The sequence below is a fragment of the Triticum dicoccoides genome, chromosome 6B (assembly GCF_002162155.2).
Source record: "Triticum dicoccoides isolate Atlit2015 ecotype Zavitan chromosome 6B, WEW_v2.0, whole genome shotgun sequence".
NCBI lineage: Eukaryota > Viridiplantae > Streptophyta > Magnoliopsida > Poales > Poaceae > Triticum > Triticum dicoccoides.
In genome coordinates, this window is record NC_041391.1 from 15,248,464 (window position 1) to 15,258,559 (window position 10,096).

General features: G+C 46.6%; 1 protein-coding gene across 1 annotated transcript; it reads left to right on the forward strand.

Annotated features, from left to right (window-relative positions):
* Positions 1-271: 271 nt before the first annotated feature.
* LOC119326543 lies at positions 272-1,833 on the forward strand. Its single transcript, XM_037600179.1, has 2 exons — positions 272-1,506; positions 1,599-1,833. The coding sequence occupies exon 1, from the start codon at positions 278-280 to the stop codon at positions 1,430-1,432; it is 1,155 nt and encodes a 384-aa protein (XP_037456076.1). The 5' UTR covers positions 272-277; the 3' UTR covers positions 1,433-1,506; positions 1,599-1,833.
* Positions 1,834-10,096: the final 8,263 nt, after the last annotated feature.

A 10,096-nucleotide genomic window follows, 5' to 3' on the forward strand; every position in this document is an offset into this window, starting at 1 on the left:
ATTTTTTTTTTTGAGCATCTCCAATTTATTTTTCTAAGCACCTCCCTAAACATCATGGGCTATTCGCCGTCTTGCCCGCCAAATCGCCCCATGGTAACCACAAACGAGTCACTCTAATCTAGGCCCGGACCAGCCCAGACCAGCCCAGCCCAGCCCAGTCGCGTTTGTACCAGGCAAATCTGGAGGAGGCTCACTCCCTCAAAAAAAAATAAATCTGGAGGAGGCTCATCGTCTCGCCATCGTTCCCCACTCCCTCGCCGCCGCCGCCGCCGCCGCCATGCTCCGCCTCCGGAGCTGCGTCCTCGCCCATCTCCTCTCCTCTCCCGCCACCTCCTCGCTCCCCTCTCTCCACCGCCTCCTCTCCGCCGCCGCCGCCTCCCCCAGCTCCGGCTTCTCCGTGGAGGAGTACCTCGTCTCCACCTGCGGGCTCACCCGAGCGCAGGCCCTCAAGGCCTCCCCCAAGCTCTCCCACCTGAGGTCCCCATCCAAGCCCGACGCCGTCCTCGCCTTCCTCGCCGGCATCGGCATCCCCAGCTCCGACGTCGCGGCCCTAGTCGCCAGGGACCCCAAGTTCCTCTGCGCCAGCGTGGAGAGAACCCTGTCCCCCATCGTCGACGGGCTCACCGGCCTCGGACTGTCGCCTTCCGAGATCGCGCGACTCGTCCCGCTCACCGCCAACAACACCCACTTCCGCAACAAATCCGTCGTCTCCAAGGTGGACTACTACCTGCGCCTCTTGGGCTCCTTGGAGGAATTCCTCCGGGCATTCAAGCATAACCACAATCTCCTCTCACACAACCTCGAGACGGTGGTCAAGCGGAATGTCGGGTTGCTGCAGGAGTGCACGCTAGGTGCTTGCGACATTGCCAAGCTTGCCATCTCTATGCCAAGAATGCTCACCGCCAACGTGGAACAAATCCGGGGGATGGTGGCCGGTGCTGAACGTCTAGGTGTGCCTCGCGGCTCTGGGATGTTCCGGCAAGCCATGCGGAGTGTTGCGTTCGACAGCGAGGACAAGATCGCCGCCAAAATGGAATACATGAAGGAGACGTTTAGGTGGTCGGATGCCGAGGTGCGCATTGCTGTGTCCAAGGCTCCAATGCTGCTCACCTTGGGCAAGGACCTGCTGCAGAGGAAGTCAGAGTTCCTCATCTCCGAGGTTGGACTGGAACCACCATACCTTGCTCATCGCCCGATAATGCTCAGTTACAGCCTAGAGGGGCGGCTCAGGCCACGGTACTACGCTGTAAAGTTTCTCAAGGAAAACGGATTGCTCAAGGGCAACCTGGGCTATAAGACAATTTGGGATCTGGTTGAGAAAATATTCATGGAGAAGTACATATGCCCTCACATGGAGGCTGCACCACACCTTGCTGAAGACTATGCGGCCGCATGCAGAGGGGAAGCGCCAACTAGATTCAGATTTACTTGAACCATCAATGGGCTATGAAAATTGGCAAACTGTGTAGGGCGCTCAACAAGGTTTTCATTCTGAGTAGCAAGCTGGTAATTCCTATTTTTGTGTTCTTTTCCTAAATGGATGATATCTTTTATCTGCTATTGACTTTTGAACGCCAACTTGTCGATGTATTATTCAGTAGAGAAGAAAGCATCGCCTGCAATCTCTGAAAATGATAGGTCCTGGAATATATTTGTGTTTCTGACTTCCGTTTAAGATCATGGAAATTGGATGTGGGGGTGGATCAATTTTCTGTTGAAACCAGGATCCAGCAAACCAGAAAGCAAAAGAACCATTCTGTCCTGGTTTCCATTAAAAACATTGGTATGATATGCTTTCATGCTGAATTCTATCAGCATGTCCCATTTTTGTTTCATCGTCTTCTTTGTTCCATCATATTTCAGTTAGTACTAGCAGTTCAATGTTCGATTTTTATACTATGCTTAGGAAATGTATTTCTGTTGGGTGTACGTTCGCCTTTTTCTTCTTCCCTGTATTCTTCAAAGATTGATATGCTTTGTTCCTAAATTCTATGGTTGACATTTGCTGGGAAACTTTTAACTGTGAAAAGCTGACCTATCCGAGACTAAAGCATGATCGTGGAATGAATTAAATCGTGAGAACTAAACCAAAGAAGACGTCATGAATTAGTCTTATCATATCTCTCTACTATTCAATACGGCACCCAATCCATTCAAGGAACCGCAAATCCAGAACATGCAGTGAGCTGATACACAATTATGTTTGTTCAGCTAAGATCAGGGTGTGCCCAGCAAATGGTGATTAATGTGCCACCATATCAAGTTAAATACAGAGCAAATGAACATTTGGAGATTTGTTCAGAGAGGCTAAATGGTGTTAGTTTCTATTTCAAGTATCAACACTTATCCTGAGACTTGCATGATAAACTACTTTCACACTAGAACACTTGTTTTGCACTAACTCCGGGATAGATACTCATGCTCTGAACTTTTCGTTTGTACCTCTAGGGGCACTTTGTGGAATGGGCTGTCGAAAGCTTTGGCAACAAAGCTGCTATTCAGTTTACAGTTGAATTTAGCAGCTGCTAATGCATGCAGTTTCTTTATTAAAAAAAAGGAAAGCCCCAAATGCCAGCGAGGGTTATATAACCTGTGAATTATGTCTTGCCCTTTTCATGTGTACAACTATGATGTGCCCAAGAACTGGAGGACATGATCTCACTCACCAGCAGGTACAGACTAAACTTACGGCATTATAATGGTTGCTGTTTCTGCTTTACGAAATAGATACCAAATCATGTTCTGCATTTGTAACCGTCTCTTCCTTTATATTCCTCTTTTATTTCTGAATGGTCTAATGGCTTCTGATCTCAAAACTGAATAGTGCAGTAGTAGGTATTTTGTGTAGACCTGTCCACGAAGGTGTAGCATAACATAACAGATAATTTGAAAGCCCATTCATCTCTGTGTAGACCTGGCCACTTGGTCGCCGAACTGAACATCGAGTCGTACTTACTCCGAAAATGATAGGTCATGTCCTGTTAGTGCAGACCACTTTTATGTCCTCAAACATTTGCCACCCCTGATACCATTCATCTCTGTTACGGTTTTCTCATTACCTGCAGAATTTTGGATCTTAGCGCAAATGTTACTTGGAAAGCTTCTCCTGTTGTATACCCAAGTTGGCACACACTTTTTGCAACTGCCCATTTCTTAGTTGATGTGTAATTCTTACTCAAAATAAATACATAATAGATTTTTATCTCATTTAATCAGCAATAAGAGGTTCTTAGACTGGGTGTCTTCTATTAAAAAAAAAGTGCTACTTTGGCTAGATTGATGACTTATCAGAAAGAGCAACAAATCTGATATATATATATATATATATATATATATATATATATATATATATATATATATATATATATATATATATACTAATTTGATGCTCTTTTGAAGCCTCCACATTAATCCATGGAGATCAGCAACTATGACTGTGCCGTCTTTGCTGCGGAAGATCTAGACCCTCGGATCAGAAGATGCACCCTCAGATGGTGTAGGCCTTGCTAGTCATGTCCTGAGTCCTCACGCAGGCCTTGCTCGTCACCTCCTTTACAATGCTGCGAAGTAAGGAAGCTTATCGAAGAATCCGTGTGTCATTCCTTCACTATCACACTTGAGAGTTCCAGTTTAGATTTTTTATCCTTGCATATCATGTGTTCGCTCGTAATAGTAATAATGTCTCATGAGTTTTAACTGCCCTGATTTGTTTCCTCTACAAACTGTACATCTCCAATCCAGATAAATAAGGTTTGCATGCTCTCCTCTATGATTGTAGGTGCTTAAAATCTACTTTGATTAAAAAATGAATTGGACAACGCCCAACGCTACATCTGTAATTACGACTTCACCAAAAGGGCTAAAAACCAACTCAAAAAAAAAACCAACTCAAAAAAGAAAAGAAACGAAAAAACCTAAGAAAAAAAGGAACACCTCACTCTTCCTCTCAGTTCTCCTCACCTCGTCACCCACTTTCACTATCCTTATCACTTCACTGTCTCCCCACTTCTCCCTGTGGCCACAAGCCAACAACTCTCTCTCTCTCTCTCTACCTCCTCGGGTCGCCCCTCCTCTTTGTCTCCACAGCCGACGCGAGGTCTCGCACCCCCTCTCCCCACTCTTCTCCGCACTTCCTCGTCGAATCGGTCTCTGAAGTGCCCGAGGATATGCTCGATTTCGGCATGCTCGCTGGCCGACCCAGTGCTAGGCGTGGACGAAGGCCGACGCGAAGGCGCGGGACTCGTCTCCACCAGATCGGCAGCTGTGGCAATCGTGCATCCGAAGCTCTGCGGCCCGGCTCCGTGCCTTCCTCTTCGTCTCACTCGCCCGACGCTTGGAGCGTCTGCTCGTCGTCGGCTCCCACCACCCTGTGCGTGCGGCTGTGTTGTGCCCTGCCCTGCCCAGTGTTGGAAATATGCCCTAGAGACAATAATAAAATGATTATTATTATATTTCCTTGTTCATGATAATTGTCTATTGTTCATGCTATAATTGTATTAACCGGAAACAGTGATACATGTATGAATACATAGACCACAAGATGTCCCTAGTGAGCCTCTAGTTGACTAGCTCGTTGATCAACAGATAGTCATGGTTTCCTGACTATGGACATTGGATGTCATTGATAACGGGATCACATCATTAGGAGAATGATGTGATGGACAAGACCCAATCCTAAGCATAGCACAAGATCGTGTAGTTCGTTTGCTAAGAGCTTTTCTAATGGCAAGTATCAGTTTCTTAGACCATGAGATTGTGTAACTCCCGGATACCGTAGAAGTGCTTTAACTGGGTGACTATAAAGGCACACTACAGGTATCTCCGAAAGTGTCTGTTGGGTTGGCACGAATCGAGACTGGGATTTGTCACTCCGTATGACGGAGAGGTATCTCTGGGCCCACTCGGTAATGCATCATCATAATGAGCTCAATGTGACCAAGTGGTTGGTCACGGGATCATGCATTACGTAACGAGTAAAGTGACTTGCCGGTAACGAGATTGAACGAGGTATTGGGATACCGACGATCGAATCTCGGGCAAGTAATGTATCGATTGACAAAGGGAATTGTATACGGGATTACTTGAATCCTCGACATCGTGGTTCATCCGATGAGATCATCGTGGAACGTGTGGGAACCAACATGGTTATCCAGATTCCACTATTGGTTATTGGCCGGAGAGCTATCTCGGTCATGTCTGCATGATTCCCGAACCCGTAGGGTCTATACACTTAAGGTTCGGTGATGCTAGGGTTATTAGGAAGACTTGTATGTGATTACCGAATGTTGTTCGGAGTCCCAGATGAGATCCCGGACGTCACCAGGAGTTCCGGAATGGTCCGGAGGTGAAGATTTATATATGGAAAGTTGTAATACGGTCACCGAAAAGTTTCGGGGTCATACCGGTATTGTACCGTGGCCACCGGATGGGTTCCGGGGGTCCACTGGGAGGGGCCACCTCTCCCGAAGGGCCTCATGGGCCGTGGAGGGAAGGGAACCAGCCCCTAGTGGGCTGGGCGCATCACCCCCCTTGGGCCCATGCGCCTATGGTTGGGGGGAAAACCCTAAGGGTGGCGCCCCCCTTGCTTGGGGGGCAAGTCCCACCCCCCCTCTAGATCTCATCTAGAGGGGGCCGACCCCCTTCCTCCTTCCCCTATAAATAGAGGGGCGAGGGGAGGGCTGCACAGACACCTCCAAGGCGCAGCCCCTCCCCTTCCCAACACCTCTCCTCCTCCGCAAAAGCTTGGCGAAGCCCTGCCGGAGTACTGCATTTCCATCACCACCACGCCGTCGTGCTGCTGCTGGAGCTTACTTCCTCAACCTTTCCCTCCTCCTTGCTGGGTCAAGGTGCGGGAGACGTCTCCGCTCCGTACGTGTGTTGAACACGGAGGTGTCGTCCGTTCGACACTAGGATCTTAGGTGATTTGGATCACGACGAGTACGAGTCCATCAACCCCGTTCTCTTGAACGCTTCCGCTCGCGATCTACAAGGGTATGTAGATGCACTCCTATCTCTCTCGTTGCTAGATGACTCCATAGATTGATCTTGGTGATGCGTAGAAATTTTTTATTCTCTGCAACGATCTCCAACAGTGGCATCATGAGCTAGGTCTATGCGTAGTTTCTATGCACGAGTAGAACACAATTTTGTTGTGGGCGTAGATTTTGTAAATTTACTTGCCACTACTAGTCTTATCTTGTTTCGGCGGCATCGTGGGATGAAGCGGCCCGGACCGACCTTACATGTACGCTTACGTGAGACAGGTTCCACCGACTGACATGCACTAGTTGCATAAGGTGGCTAGCGGGTGTCTGTCTCTCCCACTTTAGTCGGATTAGATTTGATGAAAAGCGTCCTTATGAAGGGTAAATAGAAATTGGCATATCACGTTGTGGTTTTGGCATATGTAAGAAACGTTCTTGCTAGAACCCTATAGCAGCCACGTAAAAACTTGCAACAACAATTAGAGGACGTCTAACTTGTTTTTGCAGCATATGCCTTGTGATGTGATATGGTCAAAAGGATGTGATGAATGAAATATATGTGATGTATGAGATTGATCATGTTCTTGTAATAGGAATCACGACTTGCATGTCGATGAGTATGACAACCGGCAGGAGCCATAGGAGTTGTATTTATTTATTGTATGACCTGCGTGTCACTGAATAACACCATGAATTACTTTACTTCTTTGCTAAACCGTTAGCCATAGTAGTAGAAGTAATAGTTGGCGAACAACTTCATGGAGACAAGATGATGAAGATCATGGTGTCATGCCGGTGACGATGATGATCATGGCGCCCCAAAGATGAAGATCAAAGGAGCAAAAATGATATTGGCCATATCATGTCACTATTTGATTGCATGTGATGTTTATCATGTTTCTGCATCTTATTTGCTTAGAACGACGGTAGTAAATAAGATGATCCTTCATAACAATTTCAAGAAAGTGTTTCCCCTAACTGTGCGCCGTTGCGAAAGTTCATTGTTTCGAAGCACCACGTGATGATCGGATGTGATAGATCCTAACATTCACATACAACGAGAGAAGATGGTTAGGTGGTCGCATGGCGTTGGAGAAGGGCGCGTGGTGGTGGAGGAGGAGGAGGAGGAGGAGGAGCTCGGGCGGAGGAGGAGCTCGTCCACACCCGCGAGCAAGCCTCTCCTCGCCCCGCTGGGGAGACGATGGTTAGGTGGTCGCCGCCGCCGCCGCGGGACGTCGAGCTTCTCCCCTCCCTGGGCGCCCACGACGCTGTCTCGCCGCAAGCCCAAGGCGGTCAGCCAGGAGCCGGCCGCGGACGCCCAGGCCTCCGACGCCTCCGAGAGCCAGGGCGGCGAGGAAGGGGAGGAGGAAGGGGCGGCTCACCGAGCGAGGAGCAGGGGAGAGAGGAGAGAGAGTAGAGGAGCGAGGAGCAGGGGGCGGCGGGGCATGCGGGAGAGAGAGGAGAGAGCTTTGTCTTCTTTTGCATGCACAATGTGGTGGGCCTAGCGAGGAAAAAGGAGGAGAGAGAGACTAGAGAGGCTGACAGTGGGCCTTTTGTAGTTAAACTATAGCGCCGGCGCCCCCAGCTGCTCCCCGGCGTGCTGGGTTTGCCTTGCGCGTGCCGGCCATAACTTTCGTCAAAACCGGCGCAAAACTGGTTCCTGAGACCCGAGTGGGTCGTTTTTTGCCCGCCGGTGTCTAAAAATGCGCCTGGGGAGGCTTCTTGAGGGCCTGGCTGGAGATGCTCTAAAGGGAGAGAGGGGGAAGGAAGGAGAGGGAGAGGGGGAAGGAAAGCCCCCCTTCCTTGTCCTATTCGGACTCAAGGGGAGGGGGCGCGTGGTCTGCCCTGGCCGGCCCCTCTCTCTCTCTCCACTAGGCCCCATCGAGGCACATTGGTTCCCCCGAGGGTTCCGGTTCCCCTGATGTGCCTGTTGTTGTTGCAAACGTTACTATCTTAACAGACTTTGTCATTCTTGATATTCCTGAGGACGACAATATGTTGATTATCCTCGGTAGACCCTTTTTGAATACCGCAGGAGTTGTTATTGATTGCAACAAAGGCAATGTCACCTTTCATGTTAATGGAAATGAGCACATAATACATTTTCGGAGGAAACAACCTCAAGTTCATAGCTTAAATTCTATTGAGAAAATTCCATCAATCATTATCGGAGGTTTTGAATTTCCTTCCCTACTGTCAAGAAAAAGTATGATATTCTTATTATTGGGGATATCTATATCCCCGTTGAGGTAACCTAGTGTCACTTCGAAATTTCTCCGGTTCTGTGTTATTCTGAATGAGTTTGTTAACAAGACTTGATCAACCTTGTTAGTGGATTCATTTTGATGATCATGAGATGGATGAAACTAGAAGGCACAACCTTCTGTACCCTCTTTTTACTTTCTGTTATTTAAATTAAATAAAGCAAAAATAGTATTATCTGTCTGTTTTCTGAATTATCCATGCAATGAAAAATATCCAGAAAATAAAAGTGCTCCAAATGCCCTACAAATTTAGTATGATTTTTTATGGAATATTTGAGGATTTTAGGCACTGAAATCACTGCAGGAGGGGCAAGCACCAGGCCACGAGAGTGGAGGGCGCGCCCACCCCTCTGGGCGCCCCCCTGTCTTGTGGCCCCTTGGTGGCCTCCTCCACTTATGCCAGCACCCACACACTCTATCTTCTTCAAAAAAAATCCCCATCCAGCTCAAGCATGAGTTTTAGCTCATTTTGCTGCGATTTTCGATCTCCTTGCTCAAAGCTCTATTTACAAAACTGCTTTGGGAGATTGTTGCTTGGTATGTGACTCCTCCATTGGTCCAATTAGTTTTTGTTCTAGTGCTTTATTCGTTGCAAATTCTTGCTGTCTTCGTGACCCTGTTCTTGAGCTTGCATGTTAAATTTATGAGGTCCCAAGTAACTCTGATGCATGATGTAGGCTATGGCACTTGTAGGAGTAGTTGCTATTAATCTTATTTAGTTTTATTCACTTTTATTTTGAAGTTACTAAAATTTCAGAATTTTTCAGAAAATGTTAAAGAGATGTTTGAGGGACTCTTCTAGCCAAGGCTCCTAGGATAAACAAGTTAAAAAGAAGGAAAATGCCAAGTATAATCTTCCTCGCATAGCGGAAGTACGGCCATGTGAATGGCCATGCGATGATTAACCGGTGGCAGTACGATGACACACCTCAGTACACCGGGGAGAGTAGCCGCTATCCATGGCCATAAACCAACTTAGGCCAAAATCCTAAGCTTGGGGGAGTACGTATTTCACACCGACTTTACATTCATGTTCACACACTATTCTAGTCGTCGGTGCTCATACTCTTTCATTGTATTATCTATGCTAGTTTAATTTTCTTTTTCTAATTTTCTTCTTGTGTGTTTGATAAACCTTAAGAAAAACCAAAAAAATTAGTTAGTTTAATTTCCATGCTTGTAGTAGAAATTAAAATGAAAACCCCAAAAGATTTCTCATTCTTCTTTTACTTGTTGGGAGATTTCCCGTGTAAATAGTTTTATTTTCTTTTCTTTCCTTTGAGGGGTTGAGAGCAGAAGACTATATTGAAATTGTTTAGTGGCTCTCATATGCATGATTGTTTATTTAACTTAGAGCCCATATTACTTTGTCTTCTCTCTTGAGTTGAATGCTTGCAGATTTCAACTTAGTTCAATGCACGTGCACTCTTATTATTATACACATCGTTCGGTCGTGCAAGTGAAAGGCAATAATGACGATATATGATGGACTGATTGAGATGAGAAAACCTGGTATGAACTCGACCTCTCTTGTTTTTGTAAATATGATGAGTTCATCGTTCCTGATTTAGCTTATTATGAAGTAAACATATTTGCAATGACATTTAGAGATTATAGTTGCTTGTGCCATGCTTGATTAGCTATGGGTTATAATGGTTTACCTTGCGTGCCAACATGCTATTAGAATGATTATGATGTGGTATGATGTGATGGTATCCTTCTTTGAATGAATTGAGTGACTCGACTTGGCACATGTGCACGCATGTAGTTGAAATAAAATCAACATAGCCTTCACGATATTTATGTTGATGGTGGACTATATCCTACTCATGCTTGTACTCGGTGTGA

What these genes read in the sequence shown, in the direction of transcription:
- LOC119326543 (XM_037600179.1), top strand. Translation starts at nt 278, where the DNA reads ATGCTCCGCCTCCGGAGCTGCGTCCTCGCCCATCTCCTCTCCTCTCCC.